This window comes from Nothobranchius furzeri, chromosome 2 (assembly GCF_043380555.1).
Source record: "Nothobranchius furzeri strain GRZ-AD chromosome 2, NfurGRZ-RIMD1, whole genome shotgun sequence".
In the NCBI taxonomy this organism is placed as follows: Eukaryota; Metazoa; Chordata; class Actinopteri; order Cyprinodontiformes; family Nothobranchiidae; genus Nothobranchius; species Nothobranchius furzeri.
The window spans coordinates 6,335,346-6,359,972 of NC_091742.1; the positions used below are offsets into that span (position 1 = coordinate 6,335,346).

At 45.1% G+C, this 24,627-nt stretch overlaps 1 protein-coding gene across 3 annotated transcripts in view; it reads right to left on the reverse strand.

The window, feature by feature from the left end:
- Positions 1–24,627, reverse strand: part of LOC107377641 (protein eva-1 homolog A) — a 97,790-nt gene that overhangs the window by 36,545 nt on the left and 36,618 nt on the right. Inside the window, exon 5 of one of the 3 annotated variants that reach the window (XM_015947391.3) lies at positions 16,100–16,243. In XM_015947391.3, the coding sequence (XP_015802877.3) occupies positions 16,100–16,243 (144 nt within the window). Of the gene's footprint in view, positions 1–8,804; positions 9,211–16,099; positions 16,244–24,627 lie in introns of those variants that run through there. The other 2 variants (XM_070543461.1, XM_054747977.2) reach the window with 2 other exon arrangements.

Sequence of the window (24,627 nt, forward strand, 5' to 3'; positions counted from 1 at the left end):
GCTTCTCATTTCTTAAACAACCATGCAGAAAGACACATCTGGTGGTCATGGAAAAGATGTTAGTCTGTTTGAGAAGGGCCAGATCATTGGCATCAAGCAGAGAAAACATCTTAGGAGACTGGAGAAATGACTAAAACTGGGTTAAAAAAGGACCAACCCCTTATGAAAAACTGTTCTGATGAATCCAGATGGACCCTGTTGCAGAGTGATGGTGCATCAGGGTAAGAAGAGAGGCAGATGAAGTGATGCACCCATCATGCCTACTGTACAAGCCTGTGGGGGCAGTGCTATGATCTGGGGTTGCTGCAGTTGGTCAGGTCTAGATGTAGGATCTGAATATTCTGAATGACCAGGTTATTCCATCATCCCTGATGGCACGGGCATATTCCAAGATGACAATGACAGGATTCATCAGGCTCAGACAGTGAAAGAGTGGTTCAGGGAGCATGAGACACCATGATCACCATGGATTGGTCACCACAGAGTCCAGACCATAACCCCAATGAGAATCTTAGGGATGTGCCGGAGAACCGTCACCTTATCGTGGTGGAGGAGTTTGAGTGCCCTAATGATCCTAGGAGCTATGTTGTCTGGGGCACTTAGTGCCCCTGGTAGGGTCTCCCATGACAAATTGGTCTTAGGTGAAGGGTGAGACAAAGAACGGTTCGAAGGATCTTTCATGGCGGTTAAAACGAAGAGTCGGAGTACCCGGCCCGGAGGGTTACCGGGGTCCCACCCTGGAGCCAGGCCTGGGGTTGGGGCCCGTGAGCGAGCGCCTGGTGGCCGGGCTTTCGCCCATGGGGCCCGGCCGGGCCCAGCCCGAACCGGATACATGGGCTCGTCCAACTGTGGACCCACCACCCGCAGGAGGAACATGAAGGGTCCGGTGCAATGCGAATCGGGTGGCAGACCAAGGCGGGAGCCTTGGCGGTCCAATCCCCGGACAAGAAAACTAGTTTTTGGGACATGGAACGTCACCTCGCTGGCGGGGAAGGAGCCGGAGCTTGTGGCAGAGGTTGAGCGGTACCGGCTAGATATAGTCGGACTCACCTCGACACATTGCATTGGCTCTGGAACCCGAGACCTGGAGAGGGGTTGGACACTCTACTTTGCTGGAGTTGCTCCGGGTGAGAGGCGGAGGGCTGGGGTTGGCTTTTTGTTAGCCCCGAGACTCTCTGCCTGTGTGTTGGGGTTTACCCCGGGGGACAAGAGGGTAGCTTCCTTGCGCCTTCGGGTCGGGGAACGGGTCCTGACTGTTGTTTGTGCTTATGGGCCAAATATCAGTTCAGAGTACCCACCCTTTTTGGAGTCCCTGGGACGAGTGCTAGATAGTGCTCCATCAGGGGACTCCATTGTCCTGCTGGGGGACTTCAATGCTCACGTGGGCAATGACAGCTTGACCTGGAGGGGTGTGATTGGGAGGAACGGCCCACCTAATCAGAACTCGAGCGGTGTTTTGTTATTGGACTTCTGTGCAAGCCGCAGTTTGGCCATAACGAACACCATGTTCGAACATAAGGATGCCCACCGGTACACTTGGTACCAGGGCAGCCTAGGTCACAGGTCGATGATAGATTTTGTAGTCGTATCATCTGACCTGCGGCCGTATGTTTTGGACACCCGAGTGAAGAGAGGGGCGGAGCTGTCAACTGATCACCACCTGGTGGTGAGTTGGATCAGATGGCAAGGGAACATGCCGCGTAGACCTGGCAGACCCAAACGCATAGTGAGGGTCTGCTGGGAACGCCTGGCAGAAAAACCTGTCAAGACGGTCTTCAACTCCCACCTCCGGCAGAGCTTTGACCACGTCCCGAGAGCAGTGGGGGACATTGAGTCCGAGTGGGACTTGTTCCACTCTGCGATTGTCGAGGCGGCTGTTGCTAGCTGTGGTCGTAAGGTGGCCGGCGCCGGTCGTGGTGGCAACCCCCGTACCCGCTGGTGGACACCAGAGGTTCGGGGAGCCGTCAGGCTGAAGAAGGAGGCCTACAGGGCGTGGCTGGTCTGTGGGTCTCCGGAGGCAGCAGACAGGTACCGGATAGCCAAGCAGGGTGCAGCAGTGGCAGTTGCCGAGGCAAAATCTCGGGCGTGGGAGGAGTTTGGTGAGGCCATGGAGAAAGACTATCGATCGGCTCCAAAGAGGTTCTGGCAAACTGTCCGGCGCCTCTGGAGAGGAAGGCAGCAACTCGCTCACACTGTTTACAGTGGGGATGGGGAGCTGCTGACGTCAACTGAGGCTATAGTCGGACGGTGGAAGGAATACTTTGAGGAGCTCCTCAATCCCACCAATGCGCATTCCGAGGAGGAACCAGAGCTGGGAGGCCTGGGGATGGACTGTCCGATCTCGGGGGCAGAAGTTGCTGAGGTAGTCAAACAACTACACAGCGGCGGAGCCCCGGGGGCGGATGAGGTTCGTCCTGGGTATCTCAAGGCTATGGATGTTGTAGGGCTGTCATGGTTGACACGTCTCTACAACATTGCGTGGTCATCGGGGGCAGTTCCTAGGGAGTGGCAGACCGGGGTGGTGGTCCCCATCTTTAAGAAGGGTGACCTGAGGGTGTGTTCCAACTATAGGGGGATCACACTCCTCAGCCTCCCTGGAAAGGTCTACTCCAAGGTACTGGAGAGGAGGGTCCGATCGATAGTTGAATCTCAGATAGAGGAGGAGCAATGTGGTTTTCGTCCTGGCCGTGGAACTGTGGACCAGCTCTATACCCTTGCAAGGGTGATGGAGGGGGCATGGGAGTTTGCCCAACCAATCCACATGTGGTTTGTGGATTTGGAGAAGGCTTATGACCGTGTCCCCAGGGGCACCCTGTGGGGGACGCTCCAGGAGTATGGGGTGGGTGGCTTTCTGTTAAGGGCCATTCAGTCCCTTTACCAGAGGAGCGTGAGTTTGGTCAGCATAGCCGGTAGTAAGTCGGACCTGTTCCCAGTGAGGGTTGGACTCCGCCAGGGCTGCCCTTTGTCACTGGTTCTGTTCATCACTTTTATGGACAGAATTTCTAGACGCAGCCGTGGTGTGGAGTGTGTCGAGTTTGGTGGCAGGAGAATCTCGTCTCTGCTTTTTGCGGATGATGTGGTCCTCCTAGCTTCATCCAGCTCTGACCTTCAGCTCTTGCTGGGTAGGTTCGCGGCTGAATGTGAAGCGGCTGGGGTGAGGATCAGCACCTCCAAATCTGAGACCATGGTTCTCGACCGGAAAAGGGTGGCTTGCCACCTCCGGGTCGGGGGAGAGGTCCTACCTCAAGTGGAGGAGTTTAAGTATCTCGGGGTCTTGTTCACGAGTGAGGGTAGGAGGGATCGGGAGATCGACAGGCGGATTGGTTCGGCGTCTGCAGTGATGCGGACGCTGAGCCGATCTGTCGTGGGGAAGAGGGAGCTGAGCCAGAAAGCCAGGCTCTCGATTTACCGGTCGATCTACGTCCCAATCCTCACCTATGGTCATGAGCTTTGGGTAATGACCGAAAGAACGAGATCGCGGATACAAGCGGCCGAAATGAGTTTCCTCCGTAGGGTGGCCGGGCTCAGCCTTAGAGATAGGGTGAGGAGCTCGTCATTCGGGAGGGACTCGGAGTAGAACCGCTGCTCCTCCGGATCGAAAGGAGCCAGTTGAGGTGGTTTGGGCATCTGGTCAGGATACCTCCTGGACGCCTCCCCGGGGAGGTGTTTCGGGCATGTCCTGCCGGCAGAAGGCCCCCGGGTCGACCCAGGACACGTTGGAGAGGTTACATCTCCAATCTGGCCCGGGAACACCTTGGGGTCCTGCCGGAGGAGCTGGTGGACAAGGCCGGGGAGAGGACGGCCTGGAGCTCCCTAGTTGGGATGCTGCCCCCGCGACCCGGACCCGGATAAGCGGAGGAAGACGAAGACGAAGACGAAGTGCCGGAGAAGGCTTTGTGCAGCGGTCAGACTCTACCATCATCAATGCAAGATCTTGGTGAAACATTAATGCAACACTGGATGGAAATAAATCGTATCGTAACAATGCTACAGAGAATGTGTGCCGTAATCAAAGCTAAAGGCGGTCCAACGAAATAGTACAGTGTGTGACCTTTTTTGTTGTAGCGACCTTTTACTTAGTATTAGGCTTCTTTTTAAGTTTAATTGTGCATGACCGATTGTGCATGATGACTATGGAAAGGCAAAAAAATAAAAATAAAAATCATCTGATGAAGAAAAGGTTTAGCATCATAAAGCTAATGCATAATATGAATGAAAATACCTCAAAGAGTCAAGGTCAGATGAACAAAACATCCACAGCTATTGTCTGTCACCTGTTGACCGACACACAAACCTGGCTAGGCAGCAAAGTAAGCAAACAAACACACCTTCAGCAAAACTCACACACGAACACAGAAGAACGTTTCTGTTCTCTCATGATGCAATGCTCTGGCTCAAAGCCCACCTAACATTTCCTCTGCTCTGTCTCCTTCGCTCTTACCACGATGAATCAATGTTGCTAAAAAAGCAGGAATCCTGCTGAATAAAGCCTTCTGAGAAGTTTCTGGAAAGCCCTTCAATTTTCCAGACCCTGGCGTAAACTGAATACGTCTTCTGGACAACTGCCTGGCTGCTGGCACTGTCTGTTTACTTGATCTGCTTGTTATCACTGCAAGTTTGTTTTTGCAGTCGAAATGGAGTTAGGATGATTAATATGATAACAGCCTTCAAACAGTCATTCTGCTCATGCAAATCAAATAAACAAGTTTAAGCTTCTCAACTGTAGCTTTACATCATATTCTGTGCAATATGTGAACAAGCCCCTCCCACCTCAGTGACATTTCAGTTCTACTCTGACAATCTTACTGGGATAAATCAAAGTAATCAAATATAAATCAATCCTCAAAGTCACGAGGCTAGACCCATACACACAAAAAAGCACGAAACACGAAAAGAGACGGCTCATTTACTGCTGATCGATAAATCAGTTAAAAAGTTTCAATAACTTTGGCTAATACAGAAATTACAATAATTTAACACAATTATTTAGAAAAAAATGCCTTATTTATTTGATCTTTTAAGCCCAAAACACTGCAGGGCGCACTGTCAGCTACATTTGTATCTGTGTTCACTTGACCAATATTTTCTGAAAATAAAGTAACTCATTTTGAAAGAATATCTTCAGAAATGTCTACAATGGCCTCCAATAGGGTAAGTCCTAAAAGCACAATATTTTAGGGAGGTTTTTGGATTATGTAAAGTCTTAAAAATATCCAGAGTTCATACGATAGGAACATATTCATGTTAAGTAGCCACAGATTTGTGCTATTTAGAGAGGATTAATTCTTACGAGTATAAACTAAGAGTCCTACACTACTTTCATCATGCTGCAATCAATCCTACGTTTAGGTTAACAATACAACATACTGTTACTTTTGACATTTGACCAGTAGCTCAACAGGTTGAGCGGGTTGTCCAGTAAATCGGAAGGTTGTAGGTTCGATCCCGGCTCCGGACAGAGAATGCTGCCGTTGTGTCCTTGGGCAAGACACTTAACCCACCTTGCCTGCTGGTGGTGGTCGGAGGGACCGGTGGCGCCTGTGCTCGGCAGCCTCGCCTATGTCAGTGCGCCCCAGGGCAGCTGTGGCTACATCGTAGCTCATCCCCACCAGTGTGTGAATGGATGAATGATACACTGTAGTGTAAAGCGCTCTGGAGTCCTTACTCTGAAAGGCGCTATACAAGTGCGGGTCATTTATCATGTCATTCACAACAAACCAAAATAAATCATCCACCTGACTGACAAGGACAGACAGCGCTGCTAAAAAAGCAGAGAAGAGCTGCCACGGGAGCCCGGATGTCCAAGCTAACAGAGGGAATACTAAAGAAAATTGGTCTTCTTAGAAATGGATCCATTTTGGAAAAATATTGCTAGATGCCATGCCATCTCAACTGGATACACGTGAAGCATATCGTTTGATGCATGTCATACACCACCAGTGTGTTTTGCTCTTGTTCTGCCATCTTTAATTGCTTTAACATTTTAAAACAACGCAGCAGGACATTTTTGATTGCAGCCTTCAGATGGGGAAGGATCAAAGAAAGACCAAATTAAAGCATGCATGCTGAGTCAAATGTGACTAGATGATTCAAAGAACAGCACAGATATGCAACCAGTGTGTCAAAGTACAAAGAAATGGTCCAAAAAGTAGAAAAAAACAGTGAAACTAAATTCAAAACAGTCATCACTATGCAGAGAGAAAAATAATTGTGCATAAAAATGAGTTAAGAAGGCTGTAGAGCCATGAGGATGTGTTGATGTATTCAAGGTGGAGGTATGTGAGGGTAGAAAGGTCTGATATGGAGACAAAAGAAATCCAAAACACCCAGCAAGCACCTGGATGTTGGTTTTCCCTCCTCTCTCTTAAACATGTTTCATGATGAGAGTTTTTCTGTGTTGAGAGATGAAAAGGCAAAGAGAGCAACACCTCTCAGGGAAATCCATTTGAAATGCACGCTGGGCTTCAAAAACAGAGAAAAGAGCAGAACAGAACAAAAATTTAATCAAAGGTATAGGGCAGACAGCTAGAGGGGGTTGAGAGGGGCTTTGCTTTGCAGTGAGAGAACCAGATCCAGCTTAGAGCAGAGCCAGGTTCTTCTCAGACTGCAGAAAGTAAATAAAACCACTTGATGGAAGAGAGCTAAAGGAAGCAAACGGGCGGAGAGGGGAGTGAAGCTGTGATTTTACCGTTTTTATGACTAAACCATCAACCTTATCTGAGGCCGGATACAGATCTATACTGATTATCATAGCATGAAGTCACGGGAAAAGAGGGACAGCGTAAAGAAGTTCACTCATTCATCATTTCTGCTGTCACCTCAATCTCTCCCTCCATCTACCAAGAACATCCACAAACAGAGCCAAGCTAGCATCCAGCACCGCCGGGCTCAGTCCTGTTCCCGAGCTGTAAAACTGGGCCTGCCCCCCGTCCTCCCAACACAAACCACACACTAATTTATAAATTACAAACAAAGAGTCTCTTGTGGTTTGGGAGGGACCGGGCCGATGCTGCAAAATGGGGGAATGGCTGTGCTTTGGTGGAGGGAATCCTGGCTGTGTGTGGATCCACACCTCCGGTTTACCTCCAGTCTGCATTTGTTTGCAGCGTGCTGTAAACACACAGACCATTTGGAAGAAATCCAAACAATGTTGTCACATTTAGGTGCAGAACTGAGAGCGTCGTTGTCCGCTGAGTGGGATTCTCTGGCCCGGAGTCCGAATGGGAGTTAAAACACGAGCCGGAGGGACACAGAGTGGCTAAATAAACAGCTGGGTGCTGAACTTAGCTTTTATCGTTGTAAATACTTCACGCCCAAGTGTGACGAGTGGTAAAATAAGTAGGACAAAATGTCTATTGGCAAATATCTAACAATTAAAACAAATGGCGACGGGGTTCACCTGAGTCTATTAGGTCTTTTGTTGCATCTTTGGTTATTTGGATTGGATTTATAAAAAATCAAAATCTTTGGTTTTCTACCCTAAAGTGTTTTAATTCATCTAAAATAGCAGCAATGGCAAATTTGGAAAATAAATGAGCTAAAAACATTTTTATGCTTCTTAACGTAGCATAGCTAAAAATTGATTGTAGAGATAAAAAAAAAGCTAAATATAATGAATAAGAAGTGGTTCTCTCGCATTTGCCAACAAATCTCCACCAATAACAAGTTTTGGACCAAAACCATCTATTAGATCATGCGGTTGTCGGTCTCGCTGAAGTGCCGTACTTCCCTTGGTCCTCCACTCATTACGCACTCACATATTTATTTACAGAACACCACTGGTGTGAGCGGTTCTCCGCTCAATTATATCAGAGCAGGAGAAACAGCCTGCTGCTACCACTTCTACTTTAGAACAAACCAGAGTCCCAAAAAGAAAAATCACCTTTTGAAGTTACAGACAACAAAAGACGTTAGGACCTGGAAAACAGTGACTGGTGTTTAGCGTGATCTCGTTTGGACTGGCATCGCGGGGCTCTGGTTCCTGCAGAAGCGTCACAGGGAAGATACCTGAGGGGAGGGGTGAGTGCTCTAGACCTAGCTTGTTAGATTCACTATAGCAGCTTTAAGGCCAGAAACCTCGGTTTTAATCATGCAATGTTAAAGACAAATGAATAAATATTCACTCTTCATGCGCCATCGATGACACACTCGTGGCTTATGTTCAAGCATGCATTTACTACACACACGCGCTCACACACAAATGTGTTCAAAACAGCTTTTGAATTCCTGTCTTTTGCAAAAATCAACACAAACTGATCTAATACTAAATAAAAGTTTCCAGTAGATGTTTGTTCTACATAATAAAATGACTATTTGTTGTTCAGCTCTATGAGTGAGTTGCTTTATGGTGTTCTGCACCCTGTGGTCCGCTGCAGCAGAGCTACACTCCTGCTAGAAAGAGCTGGTTCATAAGAATTGCTGACCATGTATGGTCACATGGAAAAACATACAAACAAGAGCTTTATTGCTGCTCACACAAAGACAGCAGCACTGATGGAGCCTTTTAAAGTTGGGTCTTATTCATGAATCAAACTCCAGCGTTTACCTCCATCTGAGCACATACAGCGTCACATTGTAAATTTACATTTTCCGTGACAAATGGTGACAGTATCCCCTTTATAATAAAGCTTTCCAACAAAAATGGTCACACAAAACTCCTAAATAAAATAAACACTTAAGGAAAATGTGAAATGTATATAAAAAAAGGAGCTTTCTAGTGAAGCTGAACAGATTTTAAAGCAGATGCATTCAGGGAGGTGAGACATCCAGCAGTGTGTTCAGGCAGAAGCAGAGGTGACACTTACACACACATCGCTGAAGAGAAACTCCCCCAGGGTTCACTCACTTCTTCCGCTCAGAGGGGGCGCGTGTGGCTCTCCGACTTGTCAAACACTCCTTCTGCTCTCTCTTTTGCTGGAACAGCAGAAGCTGACGTGAAAAGTCTGCTGTGGGTCTAACCAGAATCAGAGAGCACGGCCCACATGAGGAAACACAAGGAGGGGTGGGAGGCCAAAAAAATAAAAAATTGCCCCTTTAAGAAGTTACGCTCCTTTCAGATGACTCCCCCTTTTAAACCAAATGAAGTAGAAAGAGAGTTTCCTTTTTGATTCTCTGCTTCTCCCTTCCTTCCCTCTCTCAGTGAGAGAAAGTTAAGCTCGGCTTTAAACAACTGGAATGTGACAGCATAGAGGGAGAGAGAGAGAGAGAGAGAGAGAGAGAGAGAGAGAGAGAGAGAGAGAGAGAGAGAGAGAGAGAGAGAGAGAGAGAGAGGGGGGGGGCACAGAGAGGGAAATGGGACATGTGTGGCGTCCACCTCCACTGCTGGGAGTGAGCAGTCAGAATCACAAAGGGGAGGGACCGAGCGAGGCAGGGAGGGGGATGTGAGAGTGAGACAGAAAGAGACGCAAAGCAAGGAGAGGTTGGGAATTTCATTCAGTTTGGACTGGGAATCTGGGAATGTTGTTCTCCAAGCTGCACATTAGTGAAGGTACACTGCATTGGTGGAAGATAAGATGATAACTTGTAGGGTTGCTTAACGTTAAAGCCATGTTTTATAGCAGATCTGAAGAAGAAGAAGAAGAAGAATGAAGAAGAAGAACAAGATAAACTTTGTTATTTCTAACCAAAAATAAAATGTTAATTGTTATTACTACAAAAATGGTCAAAAGAAATGTTAAAGCTACTTCCAGTGGTTTATAAATGGTTACCGTGGTAACCACAACTCTTGTTACTTCCTGGTTTGAAGAGGACATTTTTAGCTAAAATGCAGCTGGTCTATAGCAGCCTGTGTGCACTTCCTGCAGAGATTAGAATGTGATATCACTAACTTTTCTATTGAATCAAATCATAAAAATGTGGTTATGTACACAAAATGCAGAGTTTTCAGACTTTGGATGAAGATGAAATTGACCAGATTAGGTCTGTGTGACACAAATTCATTTAGTAATCACTTTTAAAATACTCCGTTGCATTTTTGATACAACACTCAGTCCATTTCTTTATGCCTCATCCACTTAGCATATATTAAACTAATCAGATCAAACCCTAAACACATACACTTATCAGCACTAATAACAATAAATGCATAATTAATGGTTACTTTTTAATGCTCTGAACCTGCTTCAGATAGACCTTTGGGTATGAAATGTAACTCTCTCACTTTGTGAACTGAAATCTAAGCTGGTTGAGTTTGTTTTGAAAGCCGATGCTGGGTTTGGTGAGAGAAACTATAAATTCTCCATCTGTGGGCCTCTTTAACTCCAGATCCACAGAGATGCTGCATGTGTCTTTGTACAAGTACAGAAAAATTCCAATTCCAAATTCCTCACTGGCTCCCAGCCCCCTAGAAAGGCCCTTACACACACACACACACACACATACACACACACACACACACACACACACACACACACACACACACACACACACACACACACACACACACACACACACACACGTCCCTCATAATTTCTCTCCCCTTCTCTCTTCATCCACTGCAGAAAACTGAAGCCAGCCCCCGACTGGAAGGCATTACTCTGCCCCCTCTGTCGGATTCAACGCCCTCAAACCCAAACGACGGATCACAGCGGAGAGCAGAGGACATGAAAACAATACAAATGTTCTGGAAATGACAAAGCCTTGACCAGAGGTTTGCTTACTTTGCATTTTAAATAACAATAATAATAATATTGGATTGGATTTATAGTATATAGCAATTTTCAAGGCATCCAAAGCGCTTCCCGTTATTCACACATGCTCACATTCACACTGCTGGTGATGGTGAACTACTATGTAGCCACAGCCGCCCTGAGGCAGTCTGACAGAGGCGAGGCTGCTGTTTTGTGACATCAACCCCCTCTGAATATTCTATTTAGTAAGAGGAAAACTTTATGATCTTTATCTTAGTGAATCTATAATTAATTCAACAGCACATTCCACGTCAAAGAGAGTAAACTATTATTATCAGGAGAGGGAGAATGTTTAAGCGGTTAACAGCAGGATAATAAACATGTAGTTGATTTTCTCACACTTTTGTGTGTTTTCTGTCAAAGTTACTAATGCCTCGTGCCTCAGGACACTGAGATATTCATACAGGTTTATTTACACAATTTCCTCTTCAAATCAACGTTTAAAGAAACATTTCTGTTCGGGACACATTCAGTTGTTTTGTTTCCTGTTACTCAGATACTGGAGATGACTAATTTCAGATACAAAGCACTGAACTCAGAGAAAGTCTTTAACCCGTATTAGTCATGCTGTGGTTAAAAATAGAAACACTGTGCACCATCAGCACACATAGAGGAAAAACAGCAAGACAACACGGCTGTGATGGAAAAAAATGCAACTTAAGTTGACTGAAAAGTCCCAGAACACCCCAAAGCAGATTCTAACACCTTACTTTTATTCTAATAAATCTCAAACAGAATTTCTGTGATCACACTGACCAGGTATTTATTTTTATCTGCAACATATAACCACATTGCTTATTAAATTCCAGAGTGTGCACCCATTAAAACCAGGACGAACCATTAGGTTAGGTGTGACTGAACAGGTCCTGTCCAGAACCAGCAGATTCCAGATGATGCAGGTCAGTGAGACATGCTGGCAAAGCGTTAAACTAACCATGAAATCACTGAAAACATCTCTCCATGCCCTCCATTCCCTTCAACAGACCAGCAAAAACGATGCTTAACTTGTTATAAATGTTTACCTTCTGCAGGTGAACAGCATAAGCAAGTCTGTCCAGGTCGCATGTTTTGTTTCAGAGCAGCAGCATTTCTGTAGTTCTCATTACAGCTTTGATGCAGAAATGCTATTAGCATGAGCCAATTTCTGCTACACCAGTCGTCAAACTCACATTTATGTGAAAATCTCATTTTTTTCAGCAGAACATCTCAAACTGATCTCAACTGTATCAGACAAAAGGCTATTTTTGATTCATGGAGCATATCAGTCCAACTTTTAAAAAATCTGGAAGCTACTTTGTTTTTTATCCATTAGGACCTGCAGCTCACTCACAGAAAATCTTAATTATTCATCAACTTTGGTCCCTGCCGTGTCTTTCAGGCCTAGTCCACACGTAGCCGGGGTTTTTTAAAAACGAATATCCGCCCCTCCAAAAACTTGCATCCACATCACGCGTTTTAAAAAATAACTCTGTCCACACGTACCCAGATAAATACGTTGTTAAGGACATGCCAGACCTGTAGGCGGCAGTACTTCCCCCGTTCTTAACCTTGTCCTTCGTCTGTGGTCTTCCGCAAGGAGCAGTAATTCCACTTGCAAAAACAAACAAGCAAAAAGCGCTTGGACAATTGATAAAGCGAGCGCAGCTCTGAGGGCATCCATGCTGTCGGCTAGTGTAAACACAGGTCGCACACGTGATGTCAGCATTTTTTGTCGCGGAAAGTGACGTTGCGGACCTTAAAACTCCGGTTTTGTCTGTCCATACGCAGACACCCAAAACGGAGAAAACGCAGATCCTCACTTTGGCCGGAGTTTTTAAAAAGATCCGTTTTCGTGTGGATGACAGGCCAAAACGTAGAAAAATATCTACGTTTTGGCAGATCCCCGGCTACGTGTGGACAGGGCCTTAGTTGCACCTTGATCAGATCCTAACAAGCGCCAACTGCTCCAACCTAAAGAAGAAAGAGCAGGTAGCAAGAAGAATAAAGGGGCTACTTGAACATTCGTCATGTTCATTTTGGGCTCTGATGACGTTTTTATTTTCCCTTTGAAATATGAAAAGTCAAATATTGAAAGTTTTACTTTTTGCCAGAGAATATCTGTGTCCTATGTGAGGACAAAAGTGTGGATTTCTGTTTTATTAGCAAATTTTTTACTTAAAGCATTTAAAAAAATAGTGTTAAAAATATCATCTCACAAGCTCATTGACTAGTTGTATCAATAGAGAAAAGTTACCCCACAATTAAAAAATTACCAGTAATGATGTTTGAACCATTTTGTTGCAACCCTTTTTCTTCTTTAAAAACAATTGGAATACTATAAATTAAACTTTCCTAAATTTGATTTGTTTTTGTAAAAAAAAAATAAACACCTATAAAAGGTGTAAATATTCCAGCCTGTTTTACTTTAAATTCCTGTTCTTAACATATAAATTGTGTCCACATCTGTTCCAATTCCAGGGGGACAAAAACCCTGATTAGAACCCAAAGTTCAGTTTTGTTGGACAACTGTGTGAAAATGTGTGTGATGTCCCAGTTGTGTGTTATGTGGAGGGTACATGTCCACAGCTAGAGGACAACGAGGGAATGATGATTCCCAGCAGCACCCGCTGCCTTCCTGGCTGGACAGCAGCCACATCCAACAGGGCCAAGATAAACATCTTCCCCGCAGTCTCTTCTGCTGACACGCGTGTGTGTGTGTGTGTGTGTGTGTGTGTGTGTGTGTGTGTGTGTGTGTGATAGATCATGTATTATTTTGATTTTACAGTATGTGTTTCTGCTTTAAAACGCACACAATTCTGAGCTCCATCTTTGTCTCCCTTTAGGCCAGCTAAGCCACGTCCATTAAATCCACAGCAGATGAACTTTGTATAGCATGTCTGGAAAGTACACAAAAACCTATAAACAAGATGAGAATGCTCTGGAGATCTGAGGTTTCAGATTTGATGTAAAGTGCAGGCTCAGCAAAATTAGTATAATAAAAAGATAAAAGGATTGGATGGAAATGATGCTTATTATCCCATTGGAAATGTATGGGTCACATGTTGCGCTGAGTCCCCCCCCCCACCCCCCCCCACCCCCCCCCACACACACACACACTGAGAACAGACCTGATGTAAAGTCTTATGAGGGAGCTCCAGACCGTCCTCTCCCCGGCCACCTCCACCAGCTCCTCCGGTCGGACCCCAAGGCGTTCCCGGACCAGATTGGAAATGTAACCTCTCCAACGTGTCCTGGGTCGACCCGGGGGCTTCCTGCCGGCAGGACATGCCCGAAACACCTCCCCAGGGAGGCGTCCAGGAGGCATCCCGACCAGATGCCCACTACTCCGAGTCCCTCCTGAATGTCCGAGCTCCTCACCCTATCTCTAAGGCTGAGCCCGGCCACCCTACGGAGGAGGGTGATATAAAGTCCAAGGTATTAATGCTTCTCAGGGGAGGAAAAAGGAAATGTTCTTCATGATTGAGAAGCCTGATTCAGGTAGGAAGAGATGGATTCTTCTAGATTTAATCTTATCAGTAAGGATAGTTAGTCATAAATCATATTAACAGCACACACACGCATGCTCAAATTCTATGAAATTTCAGCTGATGTTATAAATAGACATCAACACACTGTTTAAGATGCATTTTCCACACAACAATGCCAACTTCTAGTATTTATTCCACTACTGAAGTCTTTTGACAGACCAAAAACGTCGATGCAAACAAAGCCTCATAAGAGGTGGCTGTGTGGAGTGTGTGTTTAATCTACTAGGAGGCTGCTGGTGAGTTCCAGGTCATTTAGCTCTGTGTTAACTCTGAGGAACGACTCCGTCCCTGGGGCTGTGTGGGGAAGCAGCTGAAGCTCTGCAGCTGGTAGCTTCAGAAATCACAGGCAAGTTGAGGCTGATAACGAGTCTGTGTCATGAATCAAACTCAAAAGCTCCAGTGTTTGATGCTCAGAGACGTTTGAATAAATATGCACGCACACACACACACACACACACACACACACACACACACACACACACACACACACACACACACACACACACACACACACACACACACACACACACACACACACACCACACACACGTCAGGTTACTCAGATCAATAGGTTCAAAAGTCATTATTTAGACATTTAAATCTCGTGCTTGTAGTCCGTCTGCGTGAGGCACCGGATGGAACAAAACATGGTAAAGACAACCACATAAATACATGCTCATAAATATTACCAACCCAGAGTGGACAGCCAGGCTCCATGCCTCGCATTTACCCCCAACCACCGATGAAAGAGGATCCCTGAAATTACCACTCTCTGCGAGCCTGCAGCAACCCGCAGCAGATCCCATTCAAACCTCTGAATTCCCACCGCGTTTTACCCCATTTCCTAACCCTCGGCATGCAGCACATTCACAGACCCAACTATCCAAACAGTTCTGGTTCTGTTACCACCACACATCCTTCCTCTCTCCACTCCGGCTCACAAAAGCTTCCACAACACCAGAGCTGCCGTACGCCGAGTTATCAGTGACAGATAAGGAAGGTCAGACAGACGTCCGTAACAAACGACTGCATAAACACAGCTCTGTGTGAGTGTGTGTTTGTCAGGGATGGCACACTATTAAGATAAAGTCTTTATGCATCCTATCTGATACTGAACACACTGCACACTGGGATCACACCATAATGAATCTACTGTATAGTTTAAACCAAAGCACAGACTGAAGCGGAAACTCCACGGGCCTAAAAAGTCCAAGAGTGATTTTTAAGCCTGAAAGGAAGAGTTAAATATAAAATAAAGTGTGGTCCTTAAAATTCGAACTCAAAAATTCCACTCGCAGCGGGCTAATTTTGGGTTTCTGGGCAAACATTGACTGAGCTGACTGATCGATTCCTGGTGCTTGAGGCGCTAGCAGCGCATGTGTGTGTGTGTGTGTGTCAGAGTTAACTTTGAGGGGATTTGAAGCAGAAAAGGGAAGCCCGTTATTTCTCCTAATCTGTATTATAACTTTAGAAATACAGATTAGGAGAAATAACGGGCTTCCCTTTTCTGCTTCAAATCCCCTCAAAGTTAACTCTGACACACACACACACACAAACACACTCACACACATGCGCTGCTAGCGCCTCAAGCACCAGTTAAAGTTAAAGCAGGAGACATAACAGCAACCATTTGGAATAAGTTAGCAAAGTTCTTCTCCACACTTACGTTAAAAAAAAAACTAACAATGCAAAGAGAATTGTCCGAGAGGTATTTTTCCCCACTAAAATGTTTGTTTCACAAGACAGTTAAAAACCAGCAGAAAATGTAAAGCCACAACAACAAAAAAACTCATTTTGAAATAAACAACATCTGATAAGTAGTGGAATGTCCCCCCCTGGTGGGCGGAGGACGAACACCCCTTGAAGAGGTGAGCTGTGACTTACCACAAGTGAAGATCACACTCAGGTACTTCCTGGTACCAGCGTAACACGGATCTCCAAATTCCCTGCTGGAGGCTCGAACCATGCAGCTCTTCTTCCCCTGGCAGCGGGCTGTGAGAACCTCCAGGGCCTTAGCTGACTGACATTCTGACAAGAGAAAGAGGATTTTTTGATTTAGACAACGAACCTGTTGCTATGTGGTGTGATCACTTTTTTCTAATTATCCAATAGAAATGTCAAGAAGTGCAATAAAATAGGATCAATTACACTTTAAATCTTTACAAAAGCGGAGATTAGATTTAGAGCGGTAGTAGCTGAGAAGCATTCACAACACAAACTCTGAGTCATTCAATGACATCTCAAGTAATCTTAAGAGATTTTACAATGTTTTCTCGGGATTTAACCAAAACGGTTTTAATTCCATCTCTGTTGACCCAACATGATCTTACGATTAAATTCTGGCAACAAGATCAGTGTTTTGTTTTTGGGTAATGCCTTTAAAAAGGAAGCAATCTCTCACACACACATGCATGCACACACACATTTTCAGCTGTCAGTGTGTCCATTTGTCCAACAAGGAAATTTCCAGAGGTCCTAGACTTTCTGATCCATATACATGAATATGTAAATGCCCCACTGGGCACTGGAGAGTGTAACAGCTATGCATACACACAAGCGCGCGCGCACGCGCGCGCGCTTGTGTGTGTGTGTGTGTGTGTGTGTGTGTGTGGTCCGATCCAACAAATGTGTGTTTGTGTTGTGCAGTAATCAGACAGAAATAATGGATCAGCCTCTCATACATCATCATGAAGCACCTGCATTTAGAATGCTCCTCCATTGTCAGGGCTGTGCAGTTTCATGAATGAGACCCACCCATAAAAATAATCCCACTTAACCCAATTCCATACTAATTTACACAGCGAAACATTTGTAAAAACTATTTACAACATGCAGGATTAATTTTATTATTAGAGTAAATTTAAGAAGAACCTAAATGGAGCAACATGAACTTCACTGACACTGCACACAGAGGTGTGACGAGCCCAAATAAAACCAGAACCCCCCCCCCCCTGCTGTGTCTTGTGGGAATGTGAAAGGGACTTGGTTTCGCATGGATGCCTCTCAGGCCTTCACGGTCCATCTAAAAAACCCCAAGAACAACACAAGGAAATGAGCCTTTGAAAGTGGACACTGGGCTGTCACACCATCTCCCCTGGTGGGCCTCAGAGAGAGAGGGAAAGAAAATTCACAGGAAAAAGTTGGAAACGAGACTGATAAAGACTTGGCTCACACGTCAACAAGCCTCGACAAATTATGGAGCAGGTCAAGGGTCAAATGTTGCAGTTAGGAAGGGTATGAGGGCAATTTTGCAGTTATCTATAGCGGCAACACTGGGAATTCTTCCATAACTGCATTCCTGGTTTATAATCAGGAAGTAGAACACTCTGGTTAATTTATGTGGCAAATCTTTCATTTAAGTTTAAAGTTGTGCAAAATTTTAAAGGTGTGGTTCACTCGTTTAATCGATACATTTGCAGTCGTCTTTGGTAGGAATGAATACCTTGCACGCTGCACTCGGGGTAAAAAATGCCCAGAAACGTTTGGATCAGCTCCGACGAGTCTGCTGCTGAAGACAGAGGCACAAGACAGCAGGGTTTGGAGTCTTATTTCCTGATATTTGGACATCTGGCTTTTGATTGGATAAAAGCAACGCAACTCTAACACTGACTTGCAAAGTTGATGTTTTATCTTCACAAATTGCACAAGCCTGGAGGAGTTTTTCTGTGTGGCGGTGTTGCTAATGCTAACTGTTAGCTCCTAATAGTCGGGATGTTCTCTGCTGTTTCCTGGACACTAAACCAACAACAGCCTTTCTCGTCGCGAGTCAAGATGGGTGAGTCCATGAATCTTAAGTGACAGTGTGACATAGATCTGTCAGGATTTTCAAATCCTTGCGTTTCACAATCTACCATCAGAAGCTAATGCAGGAGATAGGTGTAGGAGACTAATTTCATTTTCAGCCTGCATTAAAGACTCAGAGTGGTCGATTATAATCAGGAATAATCATTAAAAATGGGTTTTCAGAGTTCCACACCTTTAAGCTCCTCTAAGAAATTAGCAACTTGCATCTTTATCTTTGGAAATGTTTCATTTGGGTTCCTGGATGCTGCTCAGCTCCAGCTGACATGCTGGACTCCTGCAGATGGATGGGACTAGAGAACTAGCTGCTGTACATTTGAAGTCACTATAAAAGATGTATCCCAATGACATTCCCATGCATTATGATCTATTTTTTTCCAGAAATGTCTGAAAAAGAAAACTACGTGTATTCCACTCTTACAGATCAAGCATTAGGTAATGAGTTGGATTTTGTCCCACTCTCTTTTACAGAATTGTTTCATTTATCCACATTGGATGGTTTACCAGTTTAAACAAGTTGTTTAGGGTCAAAGGTCGGAGCATGGCTCCAGCAATAACAGCATGTTGTCCAGATCCTGAAGCAGAAAAAAACACCTCCAGACCATCACACTACCACCACCATGTTTGACTGTTGCTATGATGTCATTTTTCTGAATTGCTTGTTGATTTTACTCCAGATGTAACAGGACATCCACTTTTGTGACATCGGTCGACAAAATTCTAAAGTCAATTTTCCCACAAGTCTTAGAGATCATCAGAACAGTTTCTGGGCAAATGTGAGATGGGTCTTTCTTTGTGCGCAGAGGTTTTGAACTTGGAGCCCACCAATAGCATTTTAGTCCTGCTTCTTTCTTAATTTTGAATAAAAAAAACTGATGCATTCTGGGTTTTTAAAATACTTTAAATGAAACACAACGTGTTGCTTTTAGCCTCGTTGTCATGCATGTCCTAGTCAGGCGTGGGCGTGACTAGTCAAACTAGACTCAACTTTACAAGTAACATGATTAATCACAGTTAATTCAAGATGTATCAAGTTTGGCGGTTATTTCCTCCACATGAGGCCCTTTTTAACCTCTTATGCCATTTTGACAAAAATCTTAACAAGCACACCATCTGAGAGACCGCTAGCTCTTTTTTTCCACTGATTTTCAGAGTGAATAGGGTGTGTATGTGTGAGCATGAGGGAGGGAGTGTGTGACTGTGTTTGTGTATGACTGTATACGTCAGGTGGGGCCTTTGACTCCTCCCTTCTCCTGGGATTTCTTTTGATGATATAGATCTTCGTCTCCCCTCTCCCTGCCACACCTGGTGTGGAGTGCGGTGTCTTGGTCTGCCTGGGTCGAGGCTCCCGGGTCAGGGAGTTTAAGATTTTTGGCATCTGCCTGACCAATCCCTGTGGCTGTCTGGTGGGGTCTGGGTCCCTGGGCTCTGCTGGGTCCCCGGCGGGGGTGGTTGCCCCTGGGTCCCGGGCTCGGCCGGCTAGGGGATGTGGGCCTGCGGGCTTGCTGCCAACATCTCCCGGGACTCTGCCGGCTGCTGGTTGTGGCCCCCGGGGCGATCCTCTGCGCCTCTCGAGGGGAGTGGGGGCTTTTCTGGTCGCAGTTTCCCTGGAGTTCCTGTGTTCTGGGGCAGCACCTGGATCTCTGGGACTTGGAGCTCCCTCCGTTTCCTACACATCTTTAGGGGGCAGATCTGTGGCTCCTCACACTCTCTGTTGGATGCTCCTATAGAGAAACTTTACATAAACAAGCGCATGTACACACACAGGTGCTCACATGGTGCTCTCATAAGTATGGACTTGGGCACGTTCAACACAGGTCTTAAGACTATGGTGGGCACTTAATGCACTGTGATTTATTATCGTGTGATTCTTCAGTTAAACAATGTTGATTTTATATTTCTTCATCAAGTTGACGCAGTGATAGCTTGATCTTGTTGTATTGTTGTTGTGTCCCTTTTTTTTGTTTTTTGTTTTTTTTTCTTCTCTCTTTCTGCAGGTCTAGAAGCAGACTCTTGTTCATTATTGTTTATTTTTGTGGAACCCCCCCCCCCATCTTTTCTCTCTTCCTTTCTCTTTCACCTCTGTCTCTGTGTCTGGTCGGAATTACAAGCATTCAAAAACAACAACAATAAAGTTTTAAGTATCAGGCGTGACATTAAAAGCAGACGCTTTGATGCTCCACCTGACAGTAAATCTATAAGGCTTGTTACCAGCATTCAGACATCAATTCTGTTCGCTTCACAGCCAGACAAGACACGGTAAAAAAATAAAATAAATAAAAGAGACAGCTAACTCTGATTTAGCTGACGCTATGATTCCATGGCCAGTTGAACATGGATGAAGCTGAGAGGCTCAGAGAATAACAGAAACTTTGTGTTTGAGGTGAATGGTGACACACTTGTAGTCCTTGTTCCTAACCCCCCACACGCACATGCATGAGCATGCACATACAGACACTCACAACATTTAGCTTGGTCTGACCTCTGCAAGCTCTTATCAGTGATTTTTAACACAGATAGACAAGCATACAGCACTTCAGCATCCCTCTCTCAAACACAAAAGGGGAATGAGTAACCTCTGTGACCTCCAGCCTATCCACCTTTCTGTCTGTCAAACTCCAAAGGACAGGACTATAGCTGAGAAAAGAGGGTTTGCAGTCAAAAGACACATCAGCAGAGGATAGGGAGGAGTTTCCTGGACAAAAACACACCACCATACTCTCGCCTACTCTTTATCTTGACAGATGACAGACAACCATTTAAGAATCAATAACTTTGTTTTCTAATGTAACAAAACAAAAAGAAAGTTGTCCTCGTTCGTGCCTCCATCATGTGTGCTTTTCAGGTTTCAGAGTACCTGCAGCAACTCATCACAACAGCTTGGACTCACGCCCATCATGAGCCTCAAACAGCACCTGAGTGCCACCAGTCTGAATGCCGGGCTGTGGACGGGTTTGCCCACTTCATTCCCACTGAACTGCTTTCACACACCCCCATCATGCATTTGAGAAGCAGCATAATGGTAACATATCAAATACAGTCTCATGTGCATCAAAGCCTAACGTTGAGTCTCACTTGTCACAGAGCCCTTATGTTAAAACTGTTATTGGGTACAGTGCATGGTGGCAAGGCTCTAAGCTAAATTCTTCTCAGTTACATGTACTTTTAAAACACACCTCTGAGCACAGATCCAGGCACACACACACACACACACACACACACACACACACACACACACACACACACACACACACACACACACACACACATTATCAGTACATCCACGGCAACCCCCAAAACACTCCTGGTTTTCCGCCCATGCACACCTTTCTTGGAATTCTAAAACAATGACCGGAGAAGCTTGTCACAAGTTCCCATCTCCTATTTCACCATGACTCACCTTGTGATGAGATAAGAAGTCACATTAAAAACAAACCTCTGGTCGCACAATTGCTGCAAATATTATTTTTCTGGAGGGACGAAGTATCTTTTTTTTAATGTAAAAATGTGGGTTTTTTTCTTTCTTCAGGTGTATTTGTAGGACATGAAATGGGAAAATCCTTCCACAAGATCACACCTGGTACGTGTTTTCACTAGCCTCATGGGCGGGGCCATCGGCTAGCACACTGCTTCTAACCACTTAAACATTCCCCCTCTCCTCATGATAACATTTTAATTTCTTTGAATGTGCTACTACTAGTTTACCTGTTGAATTACTATAGAATCACTAGGATAGAAACAATAAAGTTTATCTCTTACTAAATAGAATACTTACTAAGAAATCACAATGTAACCATAGAAACACTACTTGGTATAAATGTTGTGTGTGTGTGTGTGTGTGTGTGTGTGTGTGTGTGTGTGTGTGTGTGTGTGTGTGTGTGTGTGTGTGTGTGTGTGTGTGTGTGTGTGTGTGCGTGTGTGTGTGTGTTAGGGTTGTCACGATACTAAAATTTCAAACTCGATTCGATACTTGAAAAAAACTCGATGCTCAATTTCGATACTATTTAAAAACACCAATTTATTGAACAAGTTTATCCAAAAAATAACATTCCTCAATTCATATTGCAAAAATTAAATGTTAAGAATTAAGTGTGTAAAGTGCTTAAACCTTTCAAGTATCAGCATTTTTTAAAACGTGCATACAAAAGCTGGCGAAAGTTAACACTTTAAATCATGAATTGTCTCACTGTATATACACTATTTGCAGAGTGATGTTTTGCTGCTTAAACTCTGTTTAAGGTGCATTTTTGTCATAAGACGTAATGCCATATGTTTTGTTCTGTACTTTTGAACAACTCTGTTGGTCAATAAAGGGAGAAAACGAATTTCTCCACTGTAGGACAAAGGTACATCTACCGGTAATCTTAATAAAAACAGACTGGCGCACGGCAGTGACGTCATGAAAAGCGCCGGTTAATTAGCCGCGGCTAGTCTGTTTACGCCTAGAAATCCCAGACCCGCTCCAAACGAACAGGGGATTCATGTTAATGATTCCTAACAAAACCCTTCGACATTGAGATGCTTTGGTGCAGATAATGTCTTATTTCGAGGCTGCACCATGGGTGCCCGTCCGCACCCGTTATATGGATATACACTGATGGCGATTCGCCGATGGATCTAAATACCCCGGGGAATCCAAGTAGCACCAAAGTTGTCAGCGTGAGTAAACAAACGTACTGCATGCTAGAAATTAAGTCCGGGTTGCAATAAACGGGAGTTTCCTTTAAGCACATAAGCGTGAATATACAACTACGTGTCGGACTTGGTATGCTAATTAAGTTGGGCTGTGAAGCGCCTCCCAAATAGGCTGTTTATGTTTTTGTTTATTTATTTGGCAGACAAAACTTGGATCGGAGACAACTCGCGTGGGAAATTGCAATGTAGCCATGCAGCGTCTTCTTCTTCTGTTTGTCTGGGAGGCGGAGGCTGCTTTACGGCGTCTGGCTGTCGTGCGTGTCGGTGTACTTGAAGAAGGCTGTGTATAATAGTCCATAATATCGATACCACAGGGATGGAATATCTAATTTAGATACCACTTTTAGTATCGATTTATATCTAGGTATTGATTTTTTTGACAACTCGAGTGTGTGTGTGTGTGTGTGTGTGTGTGTCTACTCTGTCTTCTCCATCCCCAGTGAGTCATGGTGGATGGCTGCTTATACTGAGCCAGGATCCTCTGGAGGGTTCTTCCTGTTGGGAAGGAGTTTTCCTCTCCACTGTCACCACATGCTTGCTTAGAATGAGTATTGCTGTAAAGTCACTGACACTAGTCAGCGACCTGCTACGTTCCTTATGTAGGAAACTTTTTACTGATTGGCTTAATGGACTGTATTGGAATGTTTATTATGTGAAGTGCCTTGAGATGACTCTTGTCTTGATTTGGTGCTATATAAATAAACTGAACTGAAATGAATTGAGTTAAAAACTCTGGTCATAAATTATGCAACTGTATAATACAATAGCAAACTTTAGGCAAACTGTTGTCACTATTTTAATGCATCAAGTACCCATCCATCCATCAATCTTTCCATTTTCATCCACTTTTCTGGGGTCACGTAACGGGGGTAGAAGACTAAGCAGAGAGGCCCAGTTTATCCTGGGTCTTCCTTTAGGTCTTCTCCTGGCTGGACGTGCCCAGAAGTACCTCACCAGGAAGGCGTCCGGGAGGCATCCTAACCAGATGCCCGAATCACCTCAACTGGCTTCTTTCGATGTGGAGGAGCAGCAGATCTACTCCGAGCCCCTCCCAGATGACTGAGCTTCTCACCCTATCTCTAACGGAGAGCCCAGCCACCCTGCGGAGAAAACTAATTTCAGCAATTTATATTCACAATCGCAATCTTTCGGTCACTACCCAAAGCTCGTGACCATAAGTGAGGGAAACGTAGATTGACCGGTAAATGGAGAGCTTTGCCTTCCGGCTCAGCTCTCTCTTCACTACGACAGACCGGTACAACGCCCGCATCACTGCAGACGCAGCACCAATCCGCCTATCGATCTCACGCTCCATCTTTCCTTCACTCGTGAACAAGACCCCAATACTTAAACTTCTCCACTTGGGGCAGGACCTCGTCCCAGACGTGGAGAAAGCGTTCTACCCTTTTCTGACTGAAGACCATAGTCTCGGATTTAGAGGAGCTGATTTTCACCCCAGCTGCTTCACACTCGGCTGCGAACCGCTCCAGCGAAAGCTGAAGATCACGTTCTGATGTAGCCAACAGGACCACATCATCTGCAAAAAGCAGAGACCTGATCCTCAGGCCACCAAAACAGATGCCCTCCACACCTTGGCTGCGCCTAGAAATCCTGTCCATAAAGGTGATGAACAGAATCGGTGACAAAGGGCAGCCTTGGCGGAGTCCAACTCTCACTGGGAACGAGCCCGACAAACTGCCGGCAATGCGGACCATGCTGACACCGGTCATACGGGGACCTAACAGCCCGTATCAGAGGGCCTGGTACCCCATACTCCCGGAGTACCCCCACAGGCCATCAAATACCCAAAAAAGCTAATTTTGCAAAGCAAATGTGACATGTCTTATTTTGCATTTATGGTGAAGCAGATCTTACTTTTCTACTAGAAAAAAGCTAAAGTAATAATCAGCATAATG